This window comes from Somniosus microcephalus, chromosome 23, assembly GCF_052327205.1.
Source record: "Somniosus microcephalus isolate GS21.2 chromosome 23, FLI_Smic_1.0, whole genome shotgun sequence".
Taxonomy (NCBI): domain Eukaryota; kingdom Metazoa; phylum Chordata; class Chondrichthyes; order Squaliformes; family Somniosidae; genus Somniosus; species Somniosus microcephalus.
This window is the reverse complement of record NC_141009.1, coordinates 1227257-1246835: the sequence shown is the minus strand read 5'-3', so window position 1 is coordinate 1246835 and position 19579 is coordinate 1227257. Positions and strand designations below refer to the sequence as shown.

At 60.6% G+C, this 19579-nt stretch overlaps 1 protein-coding gene across 6 annotated transcripts in view; it reads right to left on the bottom strand.

The window, feature by feature from the left end:
* LOC147101529 (retinoic acid receptor RXR-alpha-A) overlaps window positions 1–19579 on the bottom strand; it is a 209526-nt gene that overhangs the window by 116856 nt on the left and 73091 nt on the right. For all 6 annotated transcript variants that reach the window (XM_085965195.1, XM_085965194.1, XM_085965196.1 and 3 more), the window contains exon 2: window positions 9974–10239. In XM_085965195.1, the coding sequence (XP_085821321.1) occupies window positions 9974–10186 (213 nt within the window). In that variant the 5' untranslated portion in view covers window positions 10187–10239. The remainder of the gene's footprint in view (window positions 1–9973; window positions 10240–19579) is intronic.

Here is a 19579-nt window from a genome sequence, read left to right as displayed (position 1 = left end):
TTATACAGTGACAGACCTGTACTCACCAGTACTGTACCCCAGTGTTATACAGCGACACACCTGTACCCACCAGTACTGTACCCCAGTGTTATACAGTGACAGACCTGTACTCACCAGTACTGTACCCCAGTGTTATACAGTGACAGACCTGTACCCACCAGTACTGTACCCGTGTTATACAGTGACAGACCTGTACCCACCAGTACTGTACCCCAGTGTTATACAGTGACAGACCTGTACCCACCAGTACTGTACCCCAGTGTTATACAGTGACAGACCTGTACCCACCAGTACTGTACCCGTGTTATACAGTGACAGACCTGTCTCCACCAGTACTGTACCCCAGTGTTATACAGTGACAGACCTGTACCCACCAGTACTGTACCCCAGTGTTATACAGTGACAGACCTGTACACACCAGTACTGTACCCCAGTGTTATACAGTGACAGACCTGTACCCACCAGTACTGTACCCCAGTGTTATATAGTGACAGACCTGTACACACCAGTACTGTACCCCAGTGTTATACAGTGACAGACCTGTACCCACCAGTACTGTACCCCAGTGTATACAGTTCAAAATGGTCTCTCCAGACGCAGACCCATTTTGTTGGACAGAGTCTAGAATTGCTCACAGTTCACGGGGCTAGCGTCTGAGAATTTCAGTCTGAAACTCCAAGCAATGCGCCAACATCTCCCAGTGAACTAAATCAAACACTCGTTATCAAGTTATTGCTGCAATTAAAACTCTGGGAATGTGTAATCGCAGATGTTCGGGAGAGCAGACGGAGGAAAGAGACATTTAAAGCTGGAAAATACTGCAGCCTTTCCTCAGAGTCCTGCAAACTGTTTACCTTAACGAGGGCAGTGAGCGCTCTAGAAATTCAGACACTAATAAAAGTGGGAGACGGCGGAGTGTGGGGAGCGGGGATTACCAGCAGAGGAGTGAGAGCAACACCTGCAGGCAATAAACCTCACCGAGAAACAGGAAGCCCAGGCCAGGCCTGCCTGGGAGGAGACGCTGGTGACGCCAGGCAATTTATCTTCCTGGTGATTAGCAGGAGGCCCTCGCTGGGACAGGCTACTACCTCGCAGGCATACAGGAAGACAGCTAATGAAATCCATAAGGGAGCTGTCTGAATCGGCCACAGAGAATGGTTTTCTTGGCACAGGCAGCGCTCTGTGTTTATCCTGCTGACCTCATGCGAGCTTCCATACACGGTCTCATGACTCCGTCATTCTGACTGTTAACAGTTCAAGAGTGCCAGGGGATCGAGGCAGTAACAGGGGCGGAGGAAAGACAAGATTCTCGGCAATGTTTACACAGCCCCTGGCTCTCTGCAGTCACAGCGTTCCTTACTTGTGTACGAGCTACCTCTTATGAGGGGGAGGGGGTGGGTGTGGGTGTATGGAGACAGGCGGTGGGGGGTGCAGTGTCTCTGCATGCTCAGGTACAGGAACAGTCTGCTCCACAAACCTACTTAAAGATGCCAACAGCAACCGCAATCCCAGGCACCTCTCGCCCCAGCTCAGATTCACCACAGAAACCCGGGCCCCCTCTCGCCCCCCAGCTCAGGGTCACTGTAGAAACCCGGGCCCCCCCTCGCCCCCCAGCTCAGGGTCACTGTAGAAACCCGGGCCCGCCCTCGCCCCAGCTCATCGTCACTGTAGAAACCCGGGCCCCCTCTCGCCCCCCAGCTCAGGGTCACTGTAGAAACCCGGGCCCCCTCTCGCCCCCCAGCTCAGGGTCACTGTAGAAACCCGGGCCCCCTCTCGCCCCCCAGCTCAGGATCACTGTAGAAACCCGGGCCCCCCCTCGCCCCAGCTCAGGGTCACTGTAGAAATCCGGGCCCCCTCTCGCCCCCCAACTCAGGGTCACTGTAGAAATCCGGGCCCCCTCTCGCCCCCCAACTCAGGGTCACTGTAGAAATCCGGGCCCCCTCTCGCCCCCCAGCTCAGGGTCACTGTAGAAACCCGGGCCCCCTCTCGCCCCCCAGCTCAGGGTCACTGTAGAAACCCGGGCCCCCTCTCGCCCCCCAGCTCAGGGTCACTGTAGAAACCCGGGCCCCCTCTCGCCCCCCCCCAGCTCAGGGTCACTGTAGAAACCCGGGCCCCCTCTCGCCCCCCAACTCAGGGTCACTGTAGAAATCCGGGCCCCCTCTCTCCCCCCAGCTCAGGGTCACTGTAGAAACCCGGGCCCCCTCTCGCCCCCCAGCTCAGGGTCACTGTAGAAACCCGGGCCCCCTCTTGCCCCCCAGCTCAGGGTCACTGTAGAAACCCGGGCCCCCTCTCGCCCCCCCCCAGCTCAGGGTCACTGTAGAAACCCGGGCCCCCTCTCGCCCCCCAGCTCAGGGTCACTGTAGAAACCCGGGCCCCCTCTCCCCCCAGCTCAGGGTCACTGTAGAAACCCGGGCCCCCTCGCCCCCCCAGCTCAGGGTCACTGTAGAAACCCGGGCCCCCTCTCGCCCCCCAGCTAAGGGTCACTGTAGAAACCCGGGCCCCCTCTCGCCCCCCCCCCAGCTCAGGGTCACTGTAGGAACCCGGGCCCCCTCTCGCCCCCCAGCTCAGGGTCACTGTAGAAACCCGGGCCCCCTCTCGCCCCCCAGCTCAGGGTCACTGCAGAAACCCGGGCCCCCTCTCGCCCCCCAGCTCAGGGTCACTGCAGAAACCCGGGCCCCCTCTCGCCCCCCAGCTCAGGGTCACTGTAGAATCCCAGGCCCCCTCTCGCCCCCCAGCTCAGGATCACTGTAGGAACCCGGGCCCCCCCTCGCCCCCCAGCTCAGGGTCACTGTAGAAACCCGGGCCCCCCCTCGCCCCAGCTCAGGGTCACTGTAGAAATCCGGGCCCCCTCTCGCCCCCCAACTCAGGGTCACTGTAGAAATCCGGGCCCCCTCTCGCCCCCCAGCTCAGGGTCACTGTAGAAACCCGGGCCCCCTCTCGCCCCCCAGCTCAGGGTCACTGTAGAAACCCGGGCCCCCCCTCGCCCCAGCTCAGGGTCACTGTAGAAATCCGGGCCCCCTCTCGCCCCCCAACTCAGGGTCACTGTAGAAATCCGGGCCCCCTCTCGCCCCCCAGCTCAGGGTCACTGTAGAAACCCGGGCCCCCTCTCGCCCCCCAGCTCAGGGTCACTGTAGAAACCCGGGCCCCCCCTCGCCCCAGCTCAGGGTCACTGTAGAAATCCGGGCCCCCTCTCGCCCCCCAACTCAGGGTCACTGTAGAAATCCGGGCCCCCTCTCGCCCCCCAGCTCAGGGTCACTGTAGAAACCCGGGCCCCCTCTCGCCCCCCAGCTCAGGGTCACTGTAGAAACCCGGGCCCCCTCTCGCACCCCCCCCCAGCTCAGGGTCACTGTAGAAACCCGGGCCCCCTCTCGCACCCCCCCCCAGCTCAGGGTCACTGTAGAAACCCAGGCCCCCTCTCGCCCCCCAGCTCAGGGTCACTGTAGAAACCCGGGCCCTCTCTCGCCCCAGCTCAGGGTCACTGTAGAAACCCGGGCCCCCTCTCGCTCCCCAGCTCAGGGTCACTGTAGAAACCCGGGCCCCCTCTCGCCCCCCAGCTCAGGGTCACTGTAGAAACCCGGGCCCTCTCGCTCCCCAGCTCAGGGTCACTGTAGAAACCCGGGCCCCCTCTCGCTCCCCAGCTCAGGGTCACTGTAGAAACCCGGGCCCCCTCTCGCCCCAGCTCAGGGTCACTGTAGAAACCCAGGCCCCCTCTCGCCCCAGCTCAGGGTCACCACAGAAACCCGGGCCCCCTCTCGCCCCCCAGCTCAGGGTCACTGTAGAAACCCAGGCACATCTTACTCAATTGGTCATAAGTTGCGGTCAGAGACGGGAGTGAACATAGAGAAACAGACCATGAACAATACACAGCACATGTATTTCAGTCGTGTTTAAACAAGTTAAGACGCAATCAATGAAATCTCACTAAGATGTCCACAGTCTGACACCATCCTGCCGATCAGTTCAGTTTGAAGTCTTTGAGTTGAACGTGCAGTCACCTCCCAGCACAAGCTCGGTTAACTATTCAACTAAGTAAAAGGGTTCAATTATTTCACAAGAACATATAAAACAAAACAACAAAAGAATCCATCAGCTGGGGAATAGCGGGCAACAAAATATTCAGACTGGAGGAACTCACTGAGTTAGTTAAGAATTCAGGGTGTGTGAGACTAAATAAAAACAAACAGTGATCCTCACTCACCAACCAGCACTGAGGTGGTGAGAGAGGAATCGTAGAATCTCACAGCACGAGGCCATTCGGCCCATCGTGCCCCTGCCGGCTCTTTGGTCGAGCTCTCCAATTAGTCCCACTCCCCCCGCTCTTTCCTCACAGCCCTGCAAATATTTTCCCCTTCAAGTATTTCTCCAATTCCCTTTTGAAAGTTACTATTGAATCTGCTTCCACCGCCCCTTTCAGGCAGCGCGTTCCAGGTCACAACAACTCGCTGCGGAAAACAATGTTATCCTCATGTCGCCTCTGGTTCTTCTGCCAAATACCTTCAATCTGTGTCCTCTAGTTACCGGCCCTCCCGCCACGGGAAACAGAATATCCACTCACTGTTATCAGAGTCCCTCACACAGCCTGGTGAATGAGGAGGGTCCTGCACCGGTTATTGCAGGCCGCCGTGGCTCAGTGAGTGGCACTATCGCCTCCGAGTCAGATGGTCGTGGGTTTAAGTCCCACTCCAGAGACTCCATTACAAAATCCACGCTGACACATCAGTGCAGTACTGAGGGAGCGCCGCACTGTCGGAGGGGCCGCACTGTCGGAGGGGCGGTACTGAGGGAGCGCCGCACTGTCGGAGGGGCCGCACTGTCGGAGGGGCGGTACTGAGGGAGCGCCGCACTGTCGGAGGGGCGGTACTGAGGGAGCGCCGCACTGTCGGAGAGACGGTACTGAGGGAGCGCCGCACTGTCGGAGGGGCGGTACTGAGGGAGCGCCGCACTGTCGGAGGGGCGGCACTGAGGGAGCGCCGCACTGTCGGAGGGGCGGCACTGAGGGAGCGCCGCACTGTCGGAGGGGCGGCACTGAGGGAGCGCCGCACTGTCGGAGGGGCGGCACTGAGGGAGCGCCGCACTGTCGGAGGGGCGGCACTGAGGGAGCGCCGCACTGTCGGAGGGGCAGTACTGAGGGAGCGCCGCACTGTCAGAGGGGCAGTACTGAGGGAGCGCCGCACTGTCGGAGGGGCGGTACTGAGGGAGCGCCGCACTGTCGGAGGGGCGGCACTGAGGGAGCGCCGCACTGTCGGAGGGGCGGCACTGAGGGAGCGCCGCACTGTCGGAGGGGCGGCACTGAGGGAGCGCCGCACTGTCGGAGGGGCAGTACTGAGGGAGCGCCGCACTGTCGGAGGGGCGGTACTGAGGGAGCGCCGCACTGTCGAAGGTGCAATCTTTTGGGTGAAACGTTAAACTGACACCCCGTCAGCCTCCTCAGGTGGATGTAAAAGATCCCATGGTACTATTGGAAGAGGAGCAGGGGAGTTCACCTGGCAATGTTACCGTTAAGCTGTGTGGCCGCACAGTGGTCTGAAGGTCCCGTGCAGGCCGCTCACCAGCTTTTCAATACAAGAAACCGCACATTCGCGAAAATTTGAACGGGCCACGCAGCCCGTTAAAGAGACCATGCGCCCAACAACAAAAAGAGGCGGAACATTGCTTCCCAGTGTCCTGGGGCCAATATTTATCCCTCAACCAACATCACTAAAAACAGATTATCTGCTCATTATCACTATGCTGTTTCTGGGAGCTTGCTGTGTGCAAATTAGCTGCCGCGTTTCCTACATTACAACAGTGACTACACTTCATTGATTGTAAAGTGCTTTGGGACGTCCTGAGGTCGTGAAAGGTGCTATAGAAATGCAAGTTCTTTTTTTAAAACTAAGGGTCCGTCAGAAAGCCTTCCAAATGTGGCAGGGTTTGGGTCTTCGGGGTGTATTTGCAGAGACTGTGGGATCGACGCTTGTGCCTTCTCCCCTGGTCCCGAACACTAATGTATCAATGGAGCAAAGACTGGGATCCTGCAGTAGACATGGCAGCACGACACCCCCCACTGCACAGAGGCAACCCGCAAGAGAGGGCAACTGACACACCGTAAACAATGAAGTCCGGACCAGAGCTGAGAAACCCAGGCCAGTGTGAAGGAGCCGGTGCAGCAGTGGTGTTCAGGAGTAGCTCGCCACGGGACCACTTTATTCACGGCTGGCTCGAGTGCACTAAGAGAGCACACCCAATGACCAACAGTGGCTCCCTTAGTTGGAAAACAATCCCTTCCTATTGCAGGTGAAAATGTATTCTCACAACCAGACACAGGAAGAATGCAGAGCTGTAGCCAGCAGTACTGTACCCGAGTGTTATACAGCTCAGACACAGCTTAGAAGGACAGAACCTAGATTTGAGTCTCTCACGTCAGGAGGACACAGTGTGAATATTTGACTCTTCTCCTGTCACACTGCACTGAAATGCCAGCGTCAGGGCCGACAGGAAGAGGAAGTCAGGCCTGGAAGTAGGGCGGAGGATGCCCAAGACAGGAAGCGCCTCTTGCCAAGTATTTCCTGCATGTTCAGGAAGTGTTGCCGCTCTAACAGACCCCTACACTTCTGGTCCAGGAAATTACCCACTTGCAGTTACACGAGGGGAATGGGTCGAAATAAACGATCGATTCGGACAGTCTCCGACCCAGGCAGGAAGCTCCTGCAGCAGCAGCATCCTGTTTACTGATGCACCATCACACTGCAAGGAGCTCCAAACATGGTGGCTTCCTTTTTTAACTTTGAAATACCTATTAATAAAAAAGAGCTTCGAACTCCCATCCAGTTACTGAGTTAGGCTGATTGTGTGAGACGTACAATCTATCACCTCACCTGCAGTTACTATGCTGGGAATCTCCAGCCAAGACCCAGTAGTCCTGATCAAACCTGGGGCCATGAGGGCAGGGGTTGTGACAACTGGTCTCCAGGTCCCGCAGACTGCGAATGAGAATCAGCCAGGACCCCTTCCCCGATTCCTATGCTCCGACCCCTGCCTGGAGTACATCTGTATAGATATGAGTGTCGACTTGATGGGTTCCCCACACCCCGTGCCCCTGATACCCCCACACCCCGTGCCCCGGTACCCCCACACCCCACGCCCCGGTACCCCCACACCCCGTGCCCCGGTACCCCCACACCCCGTGCCCCTGATACCCCCACACCCCAGGACCCCCCAAACCCTGTGCCCCCGGTACCCCCCACACCCCGTGCCCCCGGTACCCCCACACCCCGTGCCCCGGTACCCCCACACCCCGGTACCCCCACACCCAGTGCCCCAGGGCCCCCACACCCCGTGCCCCCACACCCCGTGCCCCTGATACCCCCACACCCCATGCCCCGGTACCCCCACACTCCGTGCCCCAGGACCCCCACACCCCGGTACCCCCCACACCCCATGCCCCGGTACCCCCACACCCCGTGCCCCGGTACCCCCACACCCCGTGCCCCGGTACCCCCACACCCCGGTACCCCGGTACCCCCCACACCCCGGTACCCCCACACCCCGTGCCCCAGGACCCCCACACCCCGGTACCCCCCACACCCCGGTACCCCCACACCCCGGTACCCCCACACCCCGTGCCCCGGTACCCCCACACCCCGGTACCCCCACACCCCGTGCCCCGGTACCCCCACACCCCGGTACCCCCACACCCCGTGCCCCGGTACCCCCACACCCCGGTACCCCCACACCCCGTGCCCCGGTACCCCCACACCCCGGTACCCCCACACCCCGTGCCCCAGGACCCCCACACCCCGTACCCCCGACACCCCCACACCCCGTGCCCCCGGTACCCCCACACCCAGTGCCCCAGGACCCCCACACCCCGTGCCCCCGGACCCCCACACCCCGTGCCCCCGACACCCCGTGCCGCCGACACCCCCACCCCCCCGTCCCCCCGACACCCCGTGCCCCCGACCCCCCCGACACCCCGTGCCCCCGATACCCCGTGCCCCCGATCCCCTCACACCCCGTGCCCGATACCCCCACACCCCATGCCCCGGTACCCCCACACTCCGTGCCCCAGGACCCCCACACCCCGGTACCCCCCCACACCCCGTGCCCCGGTACCCCCACACCCCGGTACCCCCAGACCCCGTGCCCCGGTACCCCCACACCCCGTGCCCCAGGACCCCCACACCCCGGTACCCCCAGACCCCGTGCCCCGGTACCCCCACACCCCGTGCCCCAGGACCCCCACACCCCGGTACCCCCACACCCCGTGCCCCAGGACCCCCGTGCCTCGGTACCCCCCACACCCCGTGCCCCAGGACCCCCACACCCCGTACCCCCACACCCCCCACACCCCGTGCCCCCGCACCCAGTGCCCCAAGACCCCCACACCCCATGCCCCAGGACCCCCACACCCCGTGCCCCCGGACCCCCACACCCCGTGCCCCCGACACCCCCACCCCCCCCGTCCCCCCGACCCCCCGTGCCCCCGATACCCCGTGCCCCCGATCCCCTCACACCCCGTGCCCGATACCCCCACACCCCGTGCCCCCGATACCCCCACACCCCGTGCCCCCGATACCCCCACACCCCGTGCCCCAGGACCCCCACACCCCGTGCCCCAGGACCCCCACACCCCGTGCCCCCGATACCCCCGTACCCCCACACCGCGTGCCCCGGTACCCCCACACCCCGTGCCCCGGTACCCCCACACCCCGTGCCCCTGTACCCCCACACCCCGTGCCCCAGGACCCCCACACCCCGTGCCCCTGTACCCCCACACCCCATGCCCCAGGACCCCCACACCCGGTGCCCCCGACACCCCGTGCCCCCGGTACCCCCCACACCCAATGCCCCAGGACCCCCACACCGCGTGCCCCAGGACCCCCACACCCTGTGCCCCCGACACCCCGTGCCCCCGACACCCCGTGCCCCCGATCCCCTCACACCCCGTGCCCCCGATCCCCTCACACCCCGTGCCCCCATACCCCCACACCCCGTGCCCCCGATACCCCCACACCCCGTGCCCCCGATACCCCCACACCCCGTGCCCCCGACACCCCCACACCCCGTGCCCCCGACACCCCCACACCCCGTCCCCCCGACACCCCCGTCCCCCCGACACCCCGTGCCCCCGACCCCCCCGACACCCCGTGCCCCCGATCCCCTCACACCCCGTGCCCCCGATCCCCTCACACACCGTGCCCCCGATACCCCCACACCCCGTGCCCCCGATACCCCCACACCCCGTGCCCCCGATACCCCCACACCCCGTGCCCCCGATACCCCCACACCCCGTGCCCCCGATACCCCCACACCCCGTGCCCCCGATACCCCCACACCCCGTGCCCCCGATACCCCCACACCCCGTGCCCCCGATACCCCCACACCCCGTGCCCCCGATACCCCCACACCCCGTGCCCCCGATACCCCCACACCCCGTGCCCCCGATACCCCCACACCCCGTGCCCCCGATACCCCCACACCCCGTGCCCCCGATACCCCCACACCCCGTGCCCCCGATACCCCCACACCCCGTGCCCCCGATACCCCCACACCCCGTGCCCCCGATACCCCCACACCCCGTGCCCCAGGACCCCCACACCCCGTGCCCCAGGACCCCCACACCCCGGTCCCCCGATACCCCCACACCCCGTGCCCCAGGACCCCCACACCCCGGTCCCCCGATACCCCCACACCCTGTGCCCCCGATACCCCCACATCCCGTGCCCCTGGACCCATTTTCAAGTATTTATCCAATTCCCTTTTGAAAGTTACTATTGAATCTGCTTCCACCGCCCTTTCAGGCAGCGCGTTCCAGATCACAACAACTCGCTGCGGAAAAACATTCTCCTCATCTCCCCTCTGGTTCTTTTGCCAATGATCTTAAAATCCTCAGTTTCCCAGGTGGAGACAGTGTCAGTGGATTCATTCTCCTCACATCACCAGCACCTCCACTGCCTGGACAGACGGAATGAGGAACCGTTCACAGACGTACCTGCGGACTGTGCCCTCCGTACCCCATGCTGTGAGATGATGGGATGGATATCGTGTGTGGTCCCAATGGCGAGTTGATAACTGAGAAGGGAGAGGCCAGTCCATTCATTGGAGAGTTCAAAGTGCTTATGGGTGAATGAAGCTGCCCGGGGGAGCTGATCGAGGGGCTGATGCCGGACCCCATCATCTGGGGGTGAAGAGAAGCTGCATTCATGGCTGCTCCAGAGGAATCGCAATCCGTGGACACACTCACTCGCGCCAAACAGTCTGGAAGAAGCAAAAAGTCAAATCTTTTAGAATGCCGAACTAAAACACAACATAACCTTCATTAGAGAGCTCAATTGCACACCCCGACATCCCATAATACAGGGGGAGCCCCAGACACCCCGACATCCCATAATACAGGGGGAGCCCCACTGACACCTCGACATCCCATAATACAGGGGGAGCCCCACTGACACCTCGACATCCCATAATACAGGGGGAGCCCCACTGACACCCCGACATCCCATAATACAAGGGGAGCCCCACTGACGCACCGACATCCCATAATACAGGGGGAGCCCCAGACACCCCGACATCCCATAATACAGGGGGAGCCCCACAGACACCCCGACATCCCATAATACAGGGGGGAGCCCCAGACACCCCGACATCCCATAATACAGGGGGAGCCCCACTGACACCTCGACATCCCATAATACAGGGGGAGCCCCAGACACCCCGACATCCCATAATACAGGGGGAGCCCCACAGACACCCCGACATCCCATAATACAGGGGGGAGCCCCAGACACCCCGACATCCCATAATACAGGGGGAGCCCCAGACACCCCGACATCCCATAATACAGGGGGAGCCCCAGACACCCCGACATCCCATAATACAGGGGGAGCCCCACTGACAGCTCGACATCCCATAATACAGGGGGAGCCCCAGACACCCCGACATCCCATAATACAGGGGGAGCCCCAGACACCCCGACATCCCATAATACAAGGGGAGCCCCACTGACACCTCGACATCCCATAATACAAGGGGAGCCCCACTGACGCACCGACATCCCATAATACAGGGGGAGCCCCAGACACCCCGACATCCCATAATACAGGGGGAGCCCCACAGACACCCCGACATCCCATAATACAGGGGGAGCCCCACAGACACCCCGACATCCCATAATACAGGGGGAGCCCCACTGACACCCCAACATCCCATAATACAGGGAGAGCCACTGACACCTCGACATCCCATAATACAGGGGGAGCCCCAGACACCCCGACATCCCATAATACAGGGGGAGCCCCACTGACACCCCAACATCCCATAATACAGGGAGAGCCACTGACACCTCGACATCCCATAATACAGGGGGAGCCCCACTGACACCCCGACATCCCATAATACAAGGGGAGCCCCACTGACGCACCGACATCCCATAATACAGGGGGAGCCCCAGACACCCCGACATCCCATAATACAGGGGGAGCCCCACTGACACCTCGACATCCCATAATACAGGGGGAGCCCCAGACACCCCGACATCCCATAATACAGGGGGAGCCCCAGACACCCCGACATCCCATAATACAGGGGGAGCCCCACTGACACCCCGACATCCCATAATACAGGGGGAGCCCCAGACACCCCGACATCCCATAATACAGGGGGAGCCCCAGACACCCCGACATCCCATAATACAGGGGGAGCCCCACTGACACCTCGACATCCCATAATACAGGGGGAGCCCCAGACACCCCGACATCCCATAATACAGGGGGAGCCCCACAGACACCCCGACATCCCATAATACAGGGGGGAGCCCCAGACACCCCGACATCCCATAATACAGGGGGAGCCCCACTGACACCTCGACATCCCATAATACAGGGGGAGCCCCAGACACCCCGACATCCCATAATACAGGGGGAGCCCCAGACACCCCGACATCCCATAATACAAGGGGAGCCCCACTGACACCTCGACATCCCATAATACAAGGGGAGTCCCACTGACGCACCGACATCCCATAATACAGGGGGAGCCCCAGACACCCCAACATCCCATAATACAGGGGGAGCCCCACTGACACCTCGACATCCCATAATACAGGGGGAGCCCCAGACACCCCGACATCCCATAATACAGGGGGAGCCCCACAGACACCCCGACATCCCATAATACAGGGGGAGCCCCACTGACACCTCGACATCCCATAATACAGGGGGAGCCACTGACACCTCGACATCCCAGAATACAGGGGGAGCCCCAGACACCCCGACATCCCATAATACAGGGGGAGCCCCAGACACCCCGACATCCCATAATACAGGGGGAGCCCCACAGACACCCCGACATCCCATAATACAGGGGGAGCCCCACTGACACCTCGACATCCCATAATACAGGGGGAGCCCCACTGACACCCCGACATCCCATAATACAGGGGGAGCCCCAGACACCCCGACATCCCATAATACAGGGGGAGCCCCACTGACACCCCGACATCCCATAATACAAGGGGAGCCCCACTGACACCCCGACATCCCATAATACAGGGGGAGCCCCACTGACACCTCGACATCCCATAATACAAGGGGAGCCCCACTGACGCACCGACATCCCATAATACAGGGAGAGCCACTGACACCTCGACATCCCATAATACAGGGGGAGCCCCACTGACACCCCGACATCCCATAATACAGGGGGAGCCCCACTGACACCTCGACATCCCATAATACAGGGGGAGCCCCAGACACCCCGACATCCCATAATACAGGGGGAGCCCCACTGACATCTCGACATCCCATAATACAGGGGGAGCCCCACTGAGACACACCCCGACATCCCATAATACAGGGACCACCATCACTTTTCATCTGCTACCCAAGACAGTGTTGGCAGGCTATCCAACTGTGGAAGGCGTCACAGCCGAGCCTGAACCAGTCTCCTCAGCCAACGCCCAAACCCCCACCCTCGTCCCGTTCAGGCCAGAGTCACGGGGCAGTGAGCAGGACAGGGGCATCATACACAGCCTACTAACGGGACAGCGGCATCGTACACACAGCCTACTAACGGGACAGGGGCATCGTACACACAGCCTACTAACGGGACAGGGGCATCGTACACACAGCCTACTAACGGGACAGGGGCATCATACACAGCCTACTAACGGGACAGCGGCATCGTACACACAGCCTACTAACGGGACAGGGGCATTGTACACACAGCCTACTAATGGGACAGGGGCATCGTACACACAGCGTACTAACGGGACAGGGGCATCGTACACACAGCGTACTAACGGGACAGGGGCATCGTACACACAGCATACTAACGGGACAGCGGCATCGTACACACAGCCTACTAACGGGACAGGGGCATCGTACACACAGCCTACTAATGGGACAGGGGCATCGTACACACAGCGTACTAACGGGACAGGGGCATCGTACACACAGCGTACTAACGGGACAGGGGCATCGTACACACAGCATACTAACGGGACAGGGGCATCGTACTCACAGCGTACTAACGGGACAGGGGCATCGTACACACAGCGTACTAACGGGACAGCGGCATCATACACACAGCGTACTAACGGGACACGGGCATCGTGCTCACAGCGTACTAACGGGACAGTGACATCGTGCTCACAGCGTACTAACGGGACAGGGGCGTACACACAGCGTACTAACGGGACGGGCATCGTACACACAGCGTACTAACGGGACAGCGGCATCGTACACACCGCGTACTAACGGGACAGGGGCATCGTACACACCGCGTACTAACGGGACAGGGGCATCGTACACACCGCGTACTAACGGGACAGGGGCATCGTACACAGCGCGCAAAAACGAGACATGGGCATCGTACACACAGCGCACTAACTGGACAGGGGCATCGTACACACAGCGCACTAACGGGACAGGGGCTCGTACACACAGCCAACTATACGCCGGAGGGGCAGTACTGAGGGAGCGCCGCACCGTCGGAGGGGCAGTACTGAGGGAGCGCCGCACCGTCGGAGGGGCAGTACTGAGGGAGCGCCGCACCGTCGGAGGGGCAGTACTGAGGGAGCGCCGCACCGGCGGAGGGGCAGTACTGAGGGAGTGCTGCACTGTCGGAAGCACTGTCTTTTGGATGAGACGTTAAACCGAGGCTGTCTGCCCTCTCAGGTGGATGTAAAAGGTCCCACGGCACTATTTCGAAGAAGAGCAGGGGAGTTCTCCCCAGTGTCCTGGGCCAATATTTACCCGCTCAACCGGCATCACTAAAACCGATGATCTGGTCATTTATCTCACTGCTGCTTGTGGGAGCTTGCTGGGTGTAAATTGGCTGCTGCCTATCCTACATTACAACAGTGACCACACTTCAAAAGGTACCTCGTTGGTTTTGACCTGAAACGTTGACTCTATTTCTCTCTCCACGGATGCGGCCTGGCCTGCTGAGTTTTTCCAGCATTTTCTGTTGTTATTTCGGATTTCCAGCATCCGCAGTATTTTGCTATCCTACTTCATTGGTTGTTTGGGACATCCTGAGGTTGTGAAAGGCGCAGCAGAAATGCAAGTCTTTCTGGTGGATTGTCCAGTTATGTTAATGCTGAATGTTCTCGCCATGCCCTAACTGTGTCGTTTCCATTAGCAGGGGGCTGTGGCTGGGTGATCGTACTCCTTGAGAGTGATGGTCAGACTCAAATACCATGGCAGACCCCACAGCTGGTGCAACGCAGTCGAGACAGACTTCAGGCCCAGGGAGCCTTTGATTTGACGTCTGCACATTTACAGCAAGCTTCTAGTAAGCAACAGGAAGTAAAGATGGCACACAACTCAACCACATACCAGGCAGGTGGCATGTGAATGCCCAGTCACCAGCAGTAACTGCTTTACACCCTGAGAGGACACATCCCGTCACACCCAGAGAGCGTTCCCCTGTAAAGACAGTCACCTGCCCTGACTGCTGATTTAATGCAAGTGAGTGTTAGTGTTGGGTCAACCTCAAACAGCACAGTGGCATAGTGGTTAGCACTGTTACCTCACAGCGCCAAGGACCCGGGTTCAAATCCGGCCTCGGGCGACTGTCTGTGTGGAGTTTGCACATTCTCCCCGTGTTTGCGTGGGTTTCCTCCGGGTGCTCCGGTTTCCTCCCACAGTCCAAAGATGTGCGGGTTAGGTTGATTGGCTATGATAAATTGACCCTTAGTGTTAGGGGGATTAAATACGTGGGGTTACGGGGTTACTGGGATAGGGCTTGGGTGGGATGGCTGTCGGTGTAGGGACCGGGTGCTAGGGTTTGGATGATCAGCCATGATCTCGTTGAATGGCGGAGCAGGCTCGAAAGGCCTACTCCTGCTCCTATCTTCTATGTTTCTATGTTTCTAAACACTCCCAGGGCAGGTACAGCACGGGTTAGATACAGAGTAAAGCCCCCTCTACACTGTCCCATCAAACACTCCCAGGGCAGGTACAGCACGGGTTAGATACAGAGTAAAGCTCCCTCTACACTGTCCCACCAAACACTCCCAGGGCAGGTACAGCACGGGTTAGATACAGAGTAAAGCCCCCTCTACACTGTCCCATCAAACACTCCCAGGGCAGGTACAGCACGGTTTAGATACAGAGTAAAGCCCCCTCTACACTGTCCCATCAAACACTCCCAGGGCAGGTACAGCACGGGTTAGATACAGAGTAAAGCTCCCTCTACAATGTCCCATCAAACACTCCCAGGGCAGGTACAGCACGGGTTAGATACAGAGTAAAGCTCCCTCTACAATGTCCCATCAAACACTCCCAGGGCAGGTACAGCACGGTTTAGATACAGAGTAAAGCTCCCTCTACACTGTCCCATCAAACACTCCCAGGGCAGGTACAGCACGGGTTAGATACAGAGTAAAGCCCCCTCTACACTGTCCCATCAAACACTCCCAGGGCAGGTACAGCATGGGTTAGATACAGAGTAAAGCTCCCTCTACACTGTCCCATCAAACACTCCCAGGGCAGGTACAGCACGGGTTAGATACAGAGTAAAGCCCCCTCTACACTGTCCCATCAAACACTCCCAGGGCAGGTACAGCACGGGTTAGATACAGAGTAAAGCCCCCTCTACACTGTCCCATCAAACACTCCCAGGGCAGGTACAGCACGGGTTAGATACAGAGTAAAGCCCCCTCTACACTGTCCCTCTCTCTATTCCCCCTCTCTCTGTTCCTGTTGATTCAGTTTTGGAGTGCAGTGCCTCTTGTTGTTTACGGCTTTCAGTAACTGATGGTCTCTGGTTATTTCACTCGCTGCAGCAAGTTACATTTGTGTCTTTCAGGCATGTTGTGTGTTTCCTCTGATGTGAAAGCAAAGCTCCTGCGAATGTTTGTGCCTCAAATGACCCCTGTTCCCACGCTCGGTATTAAAGTTCAAACTCACTTAATGATCTGTGCCGATTCTCTTTGTGGCTCGGTGGCAGGGCTCCTGTCTCAGGCTCCGAGGGCTGCGAGTTCAGTGCAGTACTGGGGGGACTGATGCATTCAGGAGCTGCTGTCCTTCCAAGGTTAGGCATTAGACGGAGACCCCACCCAGGCACTGTCGGAGGGACAGCGGCAAATTCTCCCAATGTCCTGTTCACCCGACCCCACAACACATTAAGAGCTCATTCGCCTCACTCCTGGTTGTGGGATCTGGCTGTGTTTACCTTTAAAAATAGCAACGGTGACTGGGAATTGCATTTGCGAGGCGCGAGGGGAAAGCAGAAATAAAAACAGACAATGCTGGAGAAACTCAGCGGGTCAGGCAGCATCTGTGGAGAGAGAAAGAGAGTTAACGTTTCAGGTCGATGCCCTTTCGTCAGAACTGGAAAAAAAACAGGAAATGGAACAGATTTTTAAGCCGGTTTAGGGGCTGGGAAATGGGGGAGGGGATGGAAGAACAAAAGGGAAGGTGTGTGATAGGATAGAAAGCAGGAGAGGTTGAGAGACATTGAGAGATATTCAAGGCGAGAGGAGGTGGTAATGGGACAGGTTAAGGAACAAAGGATGGCTCTAGATGAAGTGTGAATAGAAAATATATATGTGATAGGGGCCGGGGTTATGATCTGAAATTGTTGAACTCTGTTGAGTCCGGAAGGCTGTAAAGTGGTAATTGAAAGATGAGGTGCTGTTCCTCGAGCTTACGCTGAGCTTCCGTGGAACAGTGCAAGAGGCCGCGGACAGTGAGGTCTGAGTGGGAGTGGAGCGGAGAATTAAAGTGACAGGCCACCGGGAGCTCGGGGGAAAGCAGGCTCGTTCTACTTGGAGTGAGAGTTTCCACAAGGAGATTAAAGTAACAGGACATCCCACTCTGACCATCGTCTTGATCCCCCTGCACGGTTTTTACCAGCAACGCCCAGTCACTGTCCTCTCACGTTCATCCGCCTCGCCCACTGCGGGACTGAGTCACTGCTGTCAAACCGGGGAGTCATTCAACCGCAACCACTGGCCGGGACCCCCGGGGGGACCGTGACCACCGGGGGGACCGGGGCGGGCCGGGACCCCCGGGGGGGCCGGAGGGGCCAGAGTGGGCCGGGACCCCCGGGACAGGGGGGGCCGGAGTGGGCCGGGACTGGAGTGGGCCGGGACTGCCGGGACAGGGGGGGCCGGAGTGGGCCGGGACCCCCGGGACTGGGGGGGCCAGAGTGGGCCGGGACTGGGGCGGGCCGGGACCCCCGGGACTGGGGGGGCCGGAGTGGGCCGGGACTGCCGGGACAGGGGGGGCCGGAGTGGGCCGGGACTGGAGTGGGCCGGGACTGCCGGGACAGGGGGGGCCGGAGTGGGCCGGGACTGGAGTGGGCCGGGACTGCCGGGACAGGGGGGGCCGGAGTGGGCCGGGACCCCCGGGACTGGGGGGGCCAGAGTGGGCCGGGACTGGTGCGGGCCGGGACCCCCGGGACTGGGGGGGCCGGAGTGGGCCGGGACTGGTGCGGGCCGGGACCCCGGGACTGGGGGGGCCGGAGTGGGCCGGGACTGGTGCGGGCCGGGACCCCCGGGACTGGGGGGGCCGGAGTGGGCCGGGACTGGTGCGGGCCGGGACCCCCGGGACTGGGGGGGCCGGAGTGGGCCGGGACTGCCGGGACAGGGGGGGCCGGAGTGGGCCGGGACTGGGACGGGCCGGGACCCCCGGGACTGGGGGGGCCGGAGTGGGCCGGGACTGGGGGGGCCGGGACCCCCGGGGGGACTGGGCGGGCCGGGACCCCCGGGACTGGAGCGGGCCGGGTCCCCTGGGGGGACTGGGGGGGCCGGGACCCCCGGGACTGGGGCGGGCCGGGTCCCCTGGGGGGACTGGGGGGGCCGGGACCCCCGGGACTGGAGCGGGCCGGGTCCCCCGGGGGGACTGGGGCGGGCCGGGACCCCCGGGGGACTGGGGCGGGCCGGGACCCCCGGGGGGACTGGGGCGGGCCGGGACCCCCGGGGGGACTGGGGCGGGCCGGGACCCCCGGGGGGACTGGGGCGGGCCGGGACCCCCGGGGGGACTGGGGCGGGCCGGGACCCCCGGGGGGACTGGGGGGGCCGGGACCCCCGGGACTGAGCGGGCCGGGTCCCCTGGGGGACTGGGGGGCCGGGACCCCCGGGACTGGGGCGGGCCGGGACCCTGACACAGCTCCAATTAAATCTCCTGACTTCACGTTTGACCGAAAGGTCACATTCAGAGACACAATGGGCAGCAACAATTTAAAACAAGAAGACTGCCGCACAAAAAGGAAAAGGAGTTTTACTTTTCACTGTTGCCCGCGTCCTGACCGGCCCGTGTCAGACAGGCGTGGAATTCCACACGTTGAACCCTGGGCCAGATTATCCAATGGAATTTTTCTGGCTATTTTGAAGTATTCAATGCCCCACAGAACAATCCGTTTGAAGAGATTACAGTCACCTCCAGCAGAGAGGCTGCGAATATCAGATTACAGAGCTCCAGACAGGCTCCAATACCACCCACGCTACCAGCCATCAGCTCAGAAACAAGAGAGGAACTGTCGACATAAACTTGGCAGGAGCGGCAGCTCCAGGACCAACGAGAACAAGGGGGGCACGAGGGGTGGGGGGGGGGGGGGGGGGGACCTTGTCCGACAAGACTCTCACATCGTTCAACAGTGCAAGAGTATCACACCGCCACCAACTCACAGAAAGCAGCCTCTCAACGCTTAAAGAGAAAAAGCCCATCCCATCCTAATCCTTCTCAACGTGAAGCAGTGAGACAAGAGAAGCTTTGTAAAATCAGCTCTGCACGGCCACAGCTGACAGGTGACGAGAAGATTAAAGTGCTGAGGGGAGCCAACAATTCAGGTTCTGATGAGTCTGATAGATCCTCGACAAGCCTACAGGATCTCCTCAAATCCTGCTTTGTCCAAGTAATCTCCCAGCCCAGCTGGGACTGGTTTACAAGGGAGTGGCTGTGGAAACTGCAGAACTAATATTTAATAATTGGCACAGTCCTTCACGATCAGACTGGCTTCCAATAAATACCAGAATCATAAGTACGGCAGGGCAGGATACTGAGAGACAGCAAAATCTAAGTGTGGGCACAGACTCCGCCCGGACAGCGTGGGCACAGACACCGCCCGGACAGCGTGGGCAGACACCGCC